This window comes from Lissotriton helveticus, chromosome 5_1 (genome assembly GCF_964261635.1).
Source record: "Lissotriton helveticus chromosome 5_1, aLisHel1.1, whole genome shotgun sequence".
NCBI classification, from domain to species: Eukaryota; Metazoa; Chordata; class Amphibia; order Caudata; family Salamandridae; genus Lissotriton; species Lissotriton helveticus.
This window is the reverse complement of record NC_136065.1, coordinates 2104360192-2104376497: the sequence shown is the minus strand read 5'-3', so window position 1 is coordinate 2104376497 and position 16306 is coordinate 2104360192. Positions and strand designations below refer to the sequence as shown.

General features: G+C 43.1%; 1 protein-coding gene across 1 annotated transcript in view; it reads left to right on the top strand.

The window, feature by feature from the left end:
• The window catches only part of ADAMTS13 (ADAM metallopeptidase with thrombospondin type 1 motif 13), a 271774-nt gene that overhangs the window by 234276 nt on the left and 21192 nt on the right, over positions 1-16306 (top strand). The window contains exons 28-30 of the mRNA XM_078646125.1: positions 2683-2829; positions 5157-5333; positions 14941-15125. Of these exons, the coding sequence (XP_078502251.1) occupies positions 2683-2829; positions 5157-5333; positions 14941-15125 (509 nt within the window). The remainder of the gene's footprint in view (positions 1-2682; positions 2830-5156; positions 5334-14940; positions 15126-16306) is intronic.

The window sequence follows — 16306 nt, the reverse complement described above, 5'->3', positions numbered from 1 at the left end:
TTGGTCCTTCTTGTTATTCCACTAGAGATTGAAGTCTTTTAGGATTATGTTGTCGAGTTAGAAAGTAGTGCATTTGTAGGTCAAATAGTTGCTCCCTGAAGGCAGGCGAGTTTCCTGTTAGGTGGGAGATGAGATGACATTTCATTACTTTATTGTCTTTTCGCTTTAGGTTGGTGCTGAGGTATTCGAATGTTATTTAGGAGAAGGTTTTAGTTTCAGCAATTGTGATGCTATTCTTATGTCTGATGGCTTTGCCACCGCTGCAATGTCCTTCTTGATGATGGAGAAACCTGGGGGTACTGGGAGGTCAAGGATCAGATAGGACTAATCGTTGAAGAGGTTTCAGTGACGAACGCAATGTCGATGTCGCATTGCAGGATGACTTCATCCTACTTTGTTGCGTGTTTTATTGCCGGTTTACAGTTTAAGAGCATGCAGTTTACCTTGCTGCTGGTAGTGTGTTTTTGGGAGGGGGGAGTCAAAGGTATTTTGGTGCATTTTGATGGTGGTCTTGTAATCCTAGGTGGGTTGATGCCTCTGCCAATTCCTGTGAATTTAAATTGGGATTCAGTGATTCACAACTCCTGTCAATCACGTTTGATTTTTTTTTGTTTTGACAAATGTGACTTGTTGAATAAGGTATCTGTCGAATTTTTTGAGGCCATCTCGAAAATTACTGATCAATTTACATTTGAGATTTTATTTTTTGCTGGCACCATGAAAAGAGTTCAGCCTCAGGGGATTCCTAAGGAGGTATAGAAACACAAATACCACACTGGGAAAAAGTTCAGAAAACTTAGCGTGATTCACGAGTTACAACACAGTAATGCAAGCTGCCATTTGAAGTAGTGGATTCGTTATCCATTTTGTGAAAACATTGTGAAGTGAATTTGATTTATAGCTTTCTAAAATTATTTTTTTAAAAGACAGAAAAGGTTTGAAGCAGAAAGATAAAGACAAAAGACACAGAAGGGAGCCAAAGGTCGTGCGCAGCTGGAATATGGCTCAGGTGGCTGGTGGGGTGCAGAACCTGGCCACAGGCTATGTGCAACAGGGTTTGTAAATAAAATATATTTAGGCTGTCTTGTTTTAAGTTTTTAGTTTTTGTGGATGTTACTGGTGATTTATCAGCGTTTTTGAAACTTTTTGAAATCAGTGTTTATTCACCTCCCTAGCCCACAAAATAGACAAAAACAGTGTTTTTTTGTTTTTTCAATACATGGTTTTTGTGGTGATTTTTTTAAAGCCCATATTACATTTATATTTATAGGAGAAGCAATGCATGGTATGTAGTGTATTTCCATTGGCAATGTATCCAATGGACTTATTTTAGACAGTTTTAAGCATAGAAAGGCCGTGTCTTGCTCTCAGTCCCATTTTTCGCCGCTCATTACCTCTCACACTAACTTTGTCAGGGCTCTGTATAGTTTACAGAACTATTAATGGGCTAATGGATTTAAAGCGAAAGGGGGAGATTTACTAAGCTATTGCACCATGTTTGGGTTCAACTGGGTAAAAGGCTCAGTCTTACTCTCAGTCAGACAGAAGGAACTTCCTCTTCTAATTTTCCGCAAGTCCAATTCTGGTCTAAGGGCCTGGGGCAAAGATGCTTTTCATGCCGTGTTCTGTAGCCAGCGATCGGTAATGAGTTCTAACCCAATAGTAAAAATAAATCCCATGGGCTAACACACTCTCCAATGCGGCACACAATCCTAGAAAATTCTGATCTCTTGTTCTTTCAAGATGGCAAGACCCTGTGTCACCATGTGAAGCTCTGAACTTCCTCACAGAGGTTGTCTTGTCGAAATGAAGTAATACGCCTAGAAAATTAATCCGGACTGAATCTGGCTATGAATAGAGCAGCTTCAAAGGTGCTCCTTGTGTTGTTATCCATGAATATGCAACTCTGGATGGTTCTTACCAGTTGCTTGTAAGGGGCATCTGGTCTTCCTGTCATTCCCCTCTTCCACATTGTCAATATAATAAGAATGCATTAATTATTTCTTTGGCCCTTATTGCCAGCAGGCCCAGGCCTATTGTACTGTTCCAGACAGTTATTTCAAACCTCTTCAAGAGCTAACCACTGTCACTGAAGGAGGCAGAGCCTAGCAGAACTGCATGAATAGCTTCCAGGCCTTCAGAGAGAAACAAAAGTTCTACCATATTTGCATGTTATTTTGCAGAAATATATGTTATAAATATTTGACCTGTATTACAATGCTGCTAGTCAGGTCTCTCTTGCTATTTCCTAACCTGAATTGAAGAAAATTATTTGCAAATAGTGACTTACCAAAAAAAAAGCCTACCATAATCAATGCATTATATATTTTAGTTTTTAATCTTTTGATGAAGTGGAATAGCAATCTAGATATTAGGCATATCCTAGGTTTGGTCATTGTGCACTCACACTATGTGGTTTTCAGGCCACTACATATCACTTAACTAATGTAAAAAATAGGTTTCCATACATGTTAAATAGATTCCTTTGACTAGAGTCTGAGGTAGCCCTGCTCATATCAGTTCATACTTTCTGTTTTAGTTACTCTTAAATTGGATACCATATCATTCATGAAACTCCTTTATGTGGTATGCATAGCATACTGTAAGCCGTACCCTTCAGCCTTTATCTAGCAGAGCTGCTACCAGGAGTCCGCTGTTCTTACTGCTGGTTCTCTTTTACAGGCATCTGCGGCAGCCTTTTCCTTAACTCTACAGGAATCGTGAACACCACCTCGCTGGAGATACCCGACTGCGTATTTACTATTGCACGACCACTGGGTGAAGTCATAATCGTGAAAGTGCTGTTCAGCTCCTTGAATTGCAGTGCAGGTAGGTCTTGCATGCTGAGTGCGGGTACATAGGAGCGCCTGCCAGTGAGTAGATACCCAAGGGCTCAGTTGAAGAACAAATTTCAGTTATCATGATTTTCCCTGGAATCTACTGTATATCCATATGGAGCATCAATGTCCTCTTCAGGACCCTGTAAGGATTCTCCAGCCATCAGCCACCCCTCCCCTAGAACATGGTATCCTAATACAAAAGACTAAAACTGGAATCTAATGGGTGACAACCATGCTTTATAACCAGTGTTTCCCTTAAAATATCTGGAAGCTATAATTAGTTTCATTGTTGTGATTATCACTTCCTTGCACTTTAAAAGAAGATGATATTTTATTGTTAATGTCTTTATGTGGCTACATTCATATGGAAAAAGATGTGTTGAAGGTTTTTTCTTAACATATGACTCTAATATTGTATGTATGTATGTCTTTTTAATACAATTTGATATCAACTATAAACTTTAAACCAAAAATAAGAAATAAAAATGCTATATATTGTAAAATATATGTGTGAAGTATGTTCATGTTTGGATATCAATGATACAATTGCTGCACAAATCAATATGTAGCACTCTTGCCCAGTGCTGGTTCTTTTTTCCAATTAAGTTGTTTTCCTTGTTAGGGTATTATCCGCTATAACAAGGGGCCCCTTGTGTTTTTTCAGATAATCTAATGGAATTAGGACATTCTCTTCAGGAATGCGAGAGTTTTCTGTTGCACTTAGGCAGCCACTTCAAAACAGTAAAACATTTTAATGCATGTCCTGTATTGGTCATTCCTCCTCAGACGTCAGAAGGAAACTCAGTTGAATGACACTGCTGGAAATAGCATTTTGGGAATGTGGGTAATAAAAGTAAAAGGATTTACTAGGGATTAAGACAACCCCATCCTCTGGGATCATCAGGAAGGAGCTGAGATGGGCCTGTAGGTTCTGTATTTATTGACAACCCTGGACCTCTGCAGATGATGGGCACAATTGTTGAGTTGATTGTTATTTTGTATATATATTTTTTTACTTGTAAGACACACTGACAATCCATTACATCAAGGTGCCAGAAACTTAACTGTGGTGCACATGGCAACAATGGGACCAATCAGTCTCTTGCACTGAGCCAGGGACACGAATAAAAGAAAGCCCAGTAGTAAGTTAAGCATATTTGAAAGTTTAGCTCTCAGTTAAAAGGGCTCCCTTGCCTTCCTGATAAACAGGAGATGTGGCAAAGGTTTTAAGAAGAGAATGTTTAGGAACATGGCCTGCTCATCTCTCATCTCCTCTCAACTTATACTTGGACCTGTGAATCACACACAAAGGCTGTGATTTAGGTTAAATCAGTCTTCTCTTCAGGGTACTCTAGGATGAACCGGTGAAGGCACTTGGATGCGAGGCAAGGTAATCTCATATTGTTGATACCAGGGTTGTCTTGCGGAAGTGAATTTGAAGTTATGCGCATAATCCAAAACCTCTTTGTCATGATGGTGCGAAGACACTCTAATACAAACACTAAAAGCAAGACGATTCCTTGTTTGCATGCTCATAGTTCTCAGGCACTAGAAGAACACCTACTGAGGAAGAAAATCTCTAACAGCACTAAATGCAAAACCATGGAGCGCATTGTTCTCGCATGATAGGGTCTAAACAAATCCCTTATCGGTATTTCCTGAATCACATTTAATATTTACATTTCATAAACAAATTAATGTACACCCAATATACTCTCCTACACTAATTGTTTGTAAAAACATATCTACTGCAATCACTGTCCATGTATTTGCAATCACCAAAATGACATGTTTTGTTTGGCTGTTCAAATGATCTCTCTGGAACAATGTCACCAGGATCTTATAAATATCATAATGCAAAAAACAACCCCTGGTTTCCAGAGCAATTCATTCAGTGATGGACTCTGCTCAATTTTCACCAAGATGTGTTTAATTTCCAGTATTGTTAGGCATTATCAAATATTAAGAGTTTACACTTGATAGGTTGATCCTTTCAGTCTAGACAAACATTGTAGTAAGAAGCTGCATCTTTTACGGAGTCAGGACGGTACCCACCTTTACCTCAGAGGATGTCTTAAAGACCTTTAGTCTTAGAATGAACAGGGTCTCCATCTTTGCTAGCAGGAGAGTTTTTAGGAACGTCAAGTGCTATGATTTGGAGATTGTATTGACATTTAGCCTTATAAGATCGGAGTAAAATAACATGGTAAAACTGACCACAGGAAAGAGGCTTAGCTTCTAAACATGCCATAGGCAGGGTGATGTAACCTTGGGGAGGATGTAGCTTCTAACAGGTGTTCACTGCTTTCCTGGCAGGAGAACTGCTGCTATTCTATGGACGGTTTATGTGGCGAAAAACCTGTGCCAGACTCTCAGGGGTGACGGTGACATCAAAGACCAACACGCTGATGGTGAGGCAGCGACAACTGATGCCCGGCAACGGTGTGGTGCTCCAGTACTCAAGCCTAGTTACCAGGTCAAAGCATTATACAGGTAACACTCAGAACTTGATTCCTCTTTCTGATGTCCCTCTCTGGACAGGTTTCCTTTCAGAACCATAATCCTAGCCCAGTCCATTCAAGAGTCTGCTCTCAATATGTCTTTAGACTGTGCATCTTGCAACCTCCCTGTACGAAAATCTGTTTTATTGTAGTGTCCCCGGGATTTTTTCACTTGTATGTATCTTAATTGCTAGCAATGAGAGCATGCTGCATGTGGTCAATGCTCCGGGGGACGCGAAGACGAGAAGGTGCAGACGCACAGTCCGCACGCCAAAACTACAGCATGCGTCAATGTTGCTTCTGCGCGCTTCCTGATGTTGCTACATTTTTGCATTACCTAGGTTAAACACAGAACAACATACACACATAGTCGGTAGCACCTAGGGGCACCAATCTTAACCCCTCCCATGCTCATGACGAGCTCAGCTCGTCATGAGCCACGGTTGCCGTGTGCTCATGACGAACTGAGCTCGTCATAACGGCTGCAGTGCTCACACTCGTGGCTAATTCCCCCGCTGTGCTGAACGTGCTACAGAAACGGGTGTGGCCGTGACGAGCTGAGCTGGTCATGAGCAGAGCGCCACCGTGCTGCATGACAAGCTGAGCTCAGCACGAGCACCGGGGCGATGTGCACACCTTCTCCCCCCAGCACAGCGGGGGAATCAGCCCCGCAGGCAAGGGGTTAATGTGGGGTAGTTTGTACACTACACATGTTTTTTTCATCCTGATGGATCCTTATCACCAGTTTAGACATGAAACATGTCGACTTTCCTTTGTGTGAAGGAGTGAACAGAGTCAGCTGTCTCCCCTGAGACAACAGGAGATCCTTCCTACATGTTCTCAGCACCCAGACTAATAGGGTTCCTTTGAAGCCTCAAGGTAGCATTCCCCTGCCAACAGGTTTTTATCCCTGGAAGGGTGCCCCACCCATTAAAGTATAGTGCAGATCTCCATTACCAGTTTTAATCTTTTATCTCACACCTCACTACTTCACGAACCACCTCACCTGCACTCATCATACGGCAGCCTCTAAAAAGATATCCGCCAAAGTGACCCTTCGGGGGACCCGTAGGGCATTGCAGCACCGGCCCGACGAGGAGCACCATACTATGATGAGGCATGATATCCTCTAGGGGATGTGTGAGGGCACTATGAACAGTCCAGCTGACTGTCTCGATCTAGTACTCTCGTACTCTCCACCCTTTGAGAGAATGCGCCTTCCTCCTAATCCTTCATAGGAACATTAGCCCCTTGTTGAAACTTCTATGCTACTAAAAGAAAACAATGACGTGCAAAGACTTATTGGAATATTTGAATTGCATAAAAGTCTACAGTAAAGTTGTGCGAAGAATATCCAAGTGGCATAAATGCCAAATAAGCAGTGTGGGCCTCAGTAACAAATGACTCCATTCACTATTGGGGTTGAACATTTTGCAAATGGACTAACGAGTTGCCCTGCAGCCCTACGGGCAATACTACAGTGTTAAAATGTGAAACCTGAAATGCGAGAGTTACACTAACTTAAATGTTTCATTAAAAATAGGGTCACCAAAGTGCTTTACTGCATGCACATGTGACAGTTGTTACATTGACAGAGCTTGCCTTGTGTTTTAAAAGCTCATTTTTATTCTTGTGATATTGGCCACCAAGAGATTCCATTCATGTATCATTTTACTGATCGTTGAAAATCTGTTTGAGTGATGAATGTTTTTGACGTGTCATAAGAATGACATCTAAAAATGTAAAATGTTGACTTGAGGGAGCTTGAGTTAAGCCCAGGTGAGATCCTCTGACTGTGGTTTCTGATTAGGTTTATCTCAAGCCCAGGTCACTGGGAGCCGGTGTGAAATGCTTGCCTGGAGACAGTGAACTTTTGACTCTTTGGCCGCTAATATAGGCACACTACCAGAGATCAAGAAATCCTTTTCTGACACTGCCAGGGGCCACCAACCTGCACTTAGCATGTAGGTTTGGAGAGAAGAAGGGACGTTTGGACAGCTATGTCACACATGTGTGCATGATCTCTGTTATTACTATACACAACTCATAGGAAAAACAGGCCATGGAAGGACACTTCAAGACAGAGTTCCCAGAGACATACAGACACCTCTCTCCAAGTGTGAGAGTGTTTCTTTTTGATGTATTGAAGGCTGCACCTGATTAGAATAGGCTGACCCAGAGCTGGGGTGAGAGCCCAAGCAAGTGTGTTGGCCTGAAAGTAATTTCCATCCTGTTGGAAAATCCAGCAATGGGGCTTTCTGAACTGGCTTCTTTCCAGGAAAGGCAGGATGTGCTGCAAAATATAGGTGGAGACACTTGGAGCATCAGGAGTGACGTGCGTGATGATTGCTATAGGTTCTATACGTTTAGACACCTGTGTTCACCGGTGGTGTTTGCAACCAGGTCATTTGCCACATGAAAGTAAAGCTGTATTTTTGGACAAAAAGCATATTTTTTAAAACTCAATTGCTTTTAAAACCTACCTCTGAAAGTTTTTGTGGTGTTTTGGTGTTACAAAATGCTGTGTAGCCCCTGCTGTCTAGTTTGTAAAAACATGTCAAAGTCACTGTTGTACTGATGAAGTTCCTACATCCTGAATTGCTTTAGATGTAAGAAGCAGGGGAGGGCTTGAGCCTGGTCCAGACAGCTTGACCACCTTCCCTTGAAGCTTTGCTGGCTGGGTAAATTTGCCACCACTGAACCTGGTCACAGTGCATCGATTTTGCTAAGGGCTGCCTGAGCCTTGGAGGAGAACCACACGAGAAGCGCGTGACTTGCTGAGACAATTGAGAGTTTGGCTGTAGTGCTGAAGACAACAGAGCAGTAACCCCTGGTGTTTGGCGCCCAGAAGAAAGGAGTTGCACGTTTGCGATTGGCGTACCTGGTGAGGACCGTGTGTTGCTTCGCCTGTAGTGCTGGTCTCGACGGACAGCTTGGGAGTAGAGTGAACCCTCAGTTGACTTGTGCATTCTTAGGTTAAACCATTGGCGACATGTTTCAAGAATACCTCTGGTGGGTGGAGCTCAGTGAACAGGCGCAGTGGGAAGAAACTCCCTGAGACTGCAGTACCTATTCCAGGGCCTTGAAAGAGGCCTGTGTCACTGTATGTATTATGGGCGAATTGTGGCACAATTATGGCTCGCGAGACCCAGAAATGGGCACGCATTACTTCTTACGGTCATAGTGAAAATAAGTGGAAGGGGAAACAGCTGGGAGAGGAGCTAAAGAAGAGTTTCGACAAGTGACTTGGGACAGAGAAATGCTCGGAGCCCTAGACAGTTTTATGAAGAAATTAGACAAAGTGGAAATATTTATTATGCTTTGGAGGGGCTGCTTCAAAAGATAGAGCTCAGAGCTGATGGTGCGTACACAACTGTGAAACCTGTGGAAAACAAGGTGTTTGACATTCAGACGGACTTTCTCAAGTCTCAAGTATGGGAGCAAAAGAGTCATAGTGACAGATGACATGAGTCTGCTGGACAATTAGATCGAAAAGCATGAAAATGAGCAAAAAGCGACCAATATTGGCATCCTGAGTTTTCCACCAGTGCCCCAGATACTCCCATCACCGAAGTGGTGTGTTCCTTTTTTTGGAACCCGTGATCATCCATCACTAAAAGTGAGGTAGTATGGAGGGCATCGCATACAGATGTTCTCTGACAGCACCACAGTCATAGCAATGCTTCGAGACATAGACAACCGGGAGTCCATCCTGAGTGGTATCCTCAACAAGCGACCCTCAACAGAATGGTGACCGGAGTGTGCTTCTTCCTCAGTTTTCAGGAACATGACACAATGAAGAGAAGCCTTATGGGGACCCTTTGCTGGGAATTGTTGGACAAGGGCATAAAGGTGGAAGTGAGCAACCCATTGAGACCGAAGTTCTGGAATGCTGGAAAGGGGCATCATTTATCTAACACTGATGTGCTGTGATCATTGATGGATGTAAGACAGGTGTTTGATTTAATCTTCCTAAGTGGGTGATCTATTATGGGGTACCTACAATTTGACACCACATGATTTTACATCTGCATGTCGCGAGATGTACGATGGCTGTAGAGGCCAGCTCCCTCTCTTCATACCCTGTCACGCTGCTCTGCCACGGGGTCTGACAGACTATATGAAAATGTTTGCAGCTTGCATTGGGAAATTCTGCAGTTTAAAGTATTTTACTTTTCATGGACTGTTTGTGAAATTATACATAATGTATTCTCTCACGATAAAAACTATGTAATCCTACATGAAAAAAAGCTTCTAAATCTGTTGTATATTATGTCCAATTCCTTCATCAGATCTGCTTCATTTCAGTGCCTCTTTAATGCAGAATACCTACATTTGTTTTTGAATTTTGCTGTATTATTTTAATGTTGTTTTGGTGTGTTATTCCAATATGGACTTTCCCTGAGAGAATCCCAAGCCACTAAGGGTAATCTCAGGATTTCGTACAGAAATAAGTTTTTATATATAGGCACTAGGGGGCCGATTACTATACCGGTCGGACCGGCATCATAGCAGAAGCGGGACCGCCCAACAAGGAGTCGAAGGTCCTTCTTCCTAGATTACGATCTGACCACGTTGTTGGCGGTCGCATCCTGTATTTTTTCCATTACGGCTTGTGCTGCTGCTTGAAGCACAAGCCGCATGGAACAAATGCAGAGATTAAACATCCCTGCACAGTGTGGCAGGCACCGTATGGTGCCTGCCACACGGTTCAGGGATGTTTAGTGTCCCCTGGCTCTGTAGTGCAGGGCCAGAGAGGAAGGGGGCCCTGCTAGGTGTCTCAAAGTAATTTTCCGCCTGCCTTTTCATGGCGGACGGACCACCATGAAAGGGCAGGCCGAAAGCAAAATTGTAATCCTACCAGCGGAGCCGAGACTGGCTCCTCTGTCATTTGTGGATTACATTTTCGACTGCTGGCCCGGGGGGCTCCAAGAGCCTGTCGGAAGCGGAGCGGTAATTGCCCGCGGGTTTACTTCCGACCGCCAGTATCGTAATATGGCGGTCGGACAGAAACCTGATGTCGGGCGGAAAGCCTAAGACAAGCTGACGGATGGCTTTCCGCCTGACATCATAATGAGGCCCTTGGTTGTTTGAGTTTGTGGGGGGCTCAGCCACAGCTCCCATCCAGCTTGAGGCCTCTTTCCCCTTTTTTAACAATCCAATTTCCCCAAAACTCCCAAATCTACTTTCCTGCCCTCTCGGATGGCAGGATAGATCAGGTGTGACACTTCTGCTACCATTGTCCTTTTAGAACAAACCAAGCCTCTAGCCCCTTGATAAAGCTTTTCTTTTACTACCGTCTTAGAACCCAGCATAGTAGGTGTTTATGATAGATGCACAGAACCCTAAATAAGTCTTAGAATCCGGCTTTGATTAAATTGATTACAATCGTGGAACCGCACATTTATAGGCCTCCGAGACCACTCCTTCGGTTACACTCTGAGATCCATGCTTGTTAGCCTCAAACAGCCCTGCCTCTATTACCTTCCTAGAACCCTGTATTTATTGCCTTCGCTCTTAGAACCTGGATTTTGATGCTGTCTTAGACCCTTCTCTTAACCCCCCTGATAATCCTCTCTAGCACTTCATTGGTTATCAGCTTGCCTACTCCTTTATACTGTGGTTCTGGCGTCCGTTCCAGATCGCTGCTCCGATACTGCTCAGATCTCAACTTCTCATTATTATAAACCCCTCATTCTTTAACCGTAACAAATTTCTGGTTTACCCTTCAATATCTGTCTTCCATTATCCATAACCATAATTACCCTCTAAGACTTCTGCTTCTGTCGCCACTTTATTACGTTTATTAAGCATGCTCTGCGAGCCAAGCTTTTTCCATCCTTGCAGGACCACAATTCTAGCTCTCTAAACAGAGATACACTCTTAGACACAGTGGGCCTCATGTACGAAAAATATATTTTCCAGTTCCTAAATAGCAAATAATACTGACTCGCTATTTTAAAGTCGCGAAAATGTTATGTACTGTGAGTCCAGTGTCTTAAATAGCGATTTCTAAAACTTTTTCCGACTGCATTTGTATTTTGCAAACCGACCTACATACTAATAGGTCTTTTCAGAACATACAGAATCTTAGTGGGTCCATTTCGACCTACCTTATAAATGTTAATGAGATATGTTGCATATTGCGACCCATAACAACTGTCTTCAATCACCACCATGTCTGTGATTGCTTCTAAATAAAGATTTTTTTTTTAATGCAGCTCACAAATGAGCTGCGATTAAAACAAAAGAAAGAAAAGTTACAGAAAACAATTATAGGAGTAGGCAGTGGTCCTGTGGATGACTGCCTACTCCTAAAAAACGTCTTTGTCATCACTCACAAAGGGAAAATGATCCCTTGTTGATCTCTTTCCATTTGTGAATGGCTTACCACCTCCTTTGAGTTGGTGGTAAAATAATAATGTTTTGCCGCCGGATACACACCATAAGCAATCAAGTGTTTGGAGGGTACGCCCTAAACATGCTTCTTCCAAACATTAATTCTTTATTATTTCCGTGACCCATTCAACGATTTGTAAAACGTTGTCTAAATCGTTATTTAGGTTTACCATATTTCAAAACATATTTCAGGTGTCGGAAATCCAGAGATGAGATTTACCGGGTTTGTGACCATTAAAACCCTAAATACTAAGTTCTTTCCTGGCGCCTCAATTCGGGAACTCCCTCCCCACGGAATTCAGATCAGTATTTTCTTATACACAATTTAGAACACTCCTTAAGACCCTTCTGTTTTCTCAGGCATCCAAGTAAGCTTCTTTCATTATACTACTGCTGCCTCCCGTTCACAGCGCCATTAAACTGCTTGGGTTGAGTGCGATTTACAAATGATTTTAACATAACATAACATAACATACATTAGGCCGTAAGGTCTTAATGCCCTTTCAGAACCCTCTCAGAGTGTAACTTGCAGGACTTCTCAGAACTCAGCTTCTGTGAGACACAAGAGCCTCTATGAATTAGCAAGCTTTATCCACAACTATTTGAATCCAGAATGACTTTCTAGAAACACATATTAAATAGTTTGGTTTTCAGTATGACTGTGGAGGAAAATATATCTTTGCCGGAGCCAGGCAGGGGCTTACACAACTAAGGTGATTACATTCAGGTTGCAAGCATGCACCAAGAAAAGGATGCTCAAGCCCATCGGCCGTAAGATAACCCAAGTCAGACAACAACACCTGTGCTAGAGCCACAGTGGCAGGAAAGTTCCCAAGGTAGGATATGGCCATTGTTGCGCCTCGCCAGGTCAGCGATATCCGCCCACACTAGCTGGAGCATGTAAGGGGGATAAAGGTTAGAAACATAGACAGGGGGTGCTGGGCCCAAAAACCCAATCACAAAGTCAGTGGGGGATAGCAGGCGGTGAGGTGTCTTTAAGGGACGGGCTAGGGCATTTATAGGGCTGAAGTGGGTGCAACAGCTTTGGCAGGGACACAGATGGGTCCCCAGCAAATCCACCATGAAAGGGCTATAGCTAGACATGTGACCCACTATCTTGTAGTTCGACACCATTACTGGTATAAGTATCGAGGGTCACAGGTGGAGAACAGGGTCCGGCCATCTGTAGGTTGGCACTTCACGAAATGTGCAATGTCGTAGGAAGGGACACCTTGCACTATTCCTTCATACCTGCTGTGACCCCTTTGTTATGGGCGCCAGGGATAATTTAACATAACTATGAAGTTGTCTGGTCAATGTGGCAAAGTCTGGATGGATATGTTTCTCCTTGACGTGCGGGAGGCACTGGAAGCTGTGGGATGTAAGTGGGAACTCTGAGGTGGGGGGCTCTGTCATCGACGGCAGCCTCCTCCAGAGCTGTGGCGGAGTTAAAGGGCGATCTGGAGGCAGACTGGTACAGTAAGGGTACCTCTGCCTGGCACAGTAAGGGTGCCTGAGCCAAAGACCTGGAGCCGCAGGGAGGTTCCGGGAAACCGCGACAGCGCCCCGTTAGTCCTTCGGGCGGTTGGGCGGCCTGACCAACCGGGGGTGTGCCATACCACGCTCCGCCCTGAAAGGGGCGGGAGTAGAATGCATGTTCACGTGATCCAGAAGGGGATCTACAAAGGTGCTGCACTGTCCGGGTGTCGACCCACCGTGCCGGCTGGCTCATAAGGCGGGCGGGGCAGCGAGGGGCTGCCTGCCCTGGAATGCCCGTAAGATAACCCACAAATAACGGCATACTTTTGTGTATGAAAATAAACCTGCAGCATTTCTTTACCCATAACAATGTGTCCGGTGTAATCATTATATGGGCAAGTGTATAAAATGCAAGGGGGAGCGGATGCCGGTGTGGGCACTATCAGGAGACACGCCGGTGAGGCAGACATTGGAGCAGGACCAGGCGCATACTGCAATGGAGACCAAGGTCCGAGGAACGCGGATGAGACTAGAGCTTTATCACATTCAAATCTTGGTGTTCAATGTAGCCCAAAGAAGTATTCTACTTCCAATGACTTCTAATGGGGAGGAGAAGTGGACTAACAGTTTGAGATGACGACTTAGGAACTGAGGAAATCACTTAACTTCCCTTTACCCAAAAACGAATGTAGAAGTGCTTGACTGCCATGACTGTGCTACAAAAACCTGCAAAAATCGTTAACTGCGCTACTAACAGGCAAGCACACCCTGGAGGAGAAGTGGTTTGCTTGCATAGTACACTTACAAATAGAAACCTTTAAAAACTATTTGAACTGCTTTGGAGTAAGGAGATCTTGTCTTGCTACTTTTCTCAGCAGCTTGGCAGGCGAGACACTCAAAGTCTGTGGGATACTCATAATTTAATGTGAGCCGTGTATGACATTATTTTATCTATCCCTCTTGATTGCACACAGCAGATTAATCTGTGTCATAGGATATAATACATTTGCAATAAGGTGGAAAGGATATATGTTAATGTTAATGGTATGTTAATGTTAATGTTAATGTTGCTTATAAAGCGCAAACAATCATCCTGAGTAGGATATCACGGCGCTATATGTCACGTTTGTGACGAGTTACCGTTCCGCCAAACTCTACGTCAGGCCCTATGTATATTTAATGAATTAATTTGCATTAGCATAATATTGAGTACAATTTATTTTACATTTAGGATTAGGCAGGAATCTATTGACTTTAATAAGAAATATTTAAAATTAAACTTTTAAAATCTAATTTATGTAAGTAAGTTACTGTTTATTTTATTTAATTTTAATTTGTAACAAATAGGGTTAGGGTTTGTATCAGTTTGTTATTGGTAGAATAATGTATCTTAAAATGTTAGTTTCTTTAAAATGAAAAAGAGTTACATTTGAGGTTAGTGTAAGAGTTGCAATTAACTATATTTAAAAAAATAAGTGATAATAAATTAAGGTTAGATAAATGGCGAGTATTGGGATAAGGTTAGTGTTAGTGATGTGGTTAAATAAAGGTAGGACAAAGTAAAAGAGTTAAAGTACAGTTAAGTACAGATATGGTTCAGTAAACGTGGTCAAAGTAAAGATCACCCATTGGAACTTGGGCAAAGATCATTCATTTATTTTATTTTATGTTTATTAGTTTTGTGTAGCACTCATTTTCCTCATCTTCCAACTCTCCTGCAGACTGTGACGTGCAGCTTTTTGGGCCCCGTGGGGACATTGTAAACCCTGTACAGACTCATCAGGTAGAGAAATCCCAGGCTTGCCGGATCTTCATTGACGTGGCGCCAAAGTACCGCATCGCTGTTCATGCCCTCTACATGGACCTCCAGACCGAAGCAAACCAGACTCAAGCCAGCAACATTCTGGTAAGACCAGCTTGCATCCGAGACAGGCCTACTGGTGAGCCCAGGAATGATCGACTGCCTTTGCTCTCAGCAAAAGGGCTCTGCTTAATTGTATACAGAAGTCGGCTCCTTGGGGTAGCTTTCCGTCTCTCCCAGGAGGTGGGCAGCTCAACAAAGCTCTCCTTCAAGTGAACACTTGCAAGCTATTCTTCTGCCCCTACTATTTAAGGTGTTTGTTCATAAAACCTTGCAGCCTCTGCACTTAAGAGGAAAATACACTGTACTTGCACTTTGGCCTGCAGGCAGGCTTGCTCTCATTGTATGTCATGAATGACTATGGTTCCTACTGGACAGATGTGTTTAAGGCAGGGGATGAGAAAGTGTACAGTTGCTGTAATCCCACCAAGACATTTTTTTACCAATTTTAGTAGGCTTGGGGTACTTTGGCACAGTGTGAGTAGTTTTGGGCAGATGAGCACATTGTGATGAGTGTCTGGCACATGAACATAGTTTGAGGAGCGTTCCGCAAATGCCCTCGGGGTGAAGAGACTTAGTCACATGAACACTTTGAGCCAGGTCGCTAAGCGACATTTCTCCTATTACCAAAGTTCACGCTAACCCTGTTAGAGACAAAAAAAGCAGCGCTAACCACGGTTAACGCTGCTTTTTTAAGTCTGCTAATTTTCAGACTCAGCCATGTAATCCAATGAGAGGTGGATTACATGTTGATAGTCCACCATGGACTATCAACAAGGATATCTCTATCCTTGTAGTTTTATCGCTGCATTACCAGCGATAACCTCCCAAAATGCCGCTATCGCTGGATTTTTTATCGCGGTTAGCATTGTTAATAACGCGATAACCAGGCGATATTATCGAGCGATATCTGGCGTTAAAAAAATTAACGCTTAGCGTTAATTTTCCCTGTTCCTTGTTAATATGCCCTTAAGTTTTGTTGCTTCTGTTTTTAATATTGTTGCACTATTTTTGTACTGAACATTCCAGCAGTTTATGTTTACAGCTCAACTCTCTTATCTACATCATTGGGACAAAGAATTTCTGGGCTGAGAAAATGGCTTTATTCAAGAGCACTGATTTATTTCATGGAACCCTTTGGGGACCAACAATAGTGACAGCGTTGACACAGTCATACTTAGATATGTCTTGTCTTGAAGACCACTCTAGTTTGGTAGGAAGAACAT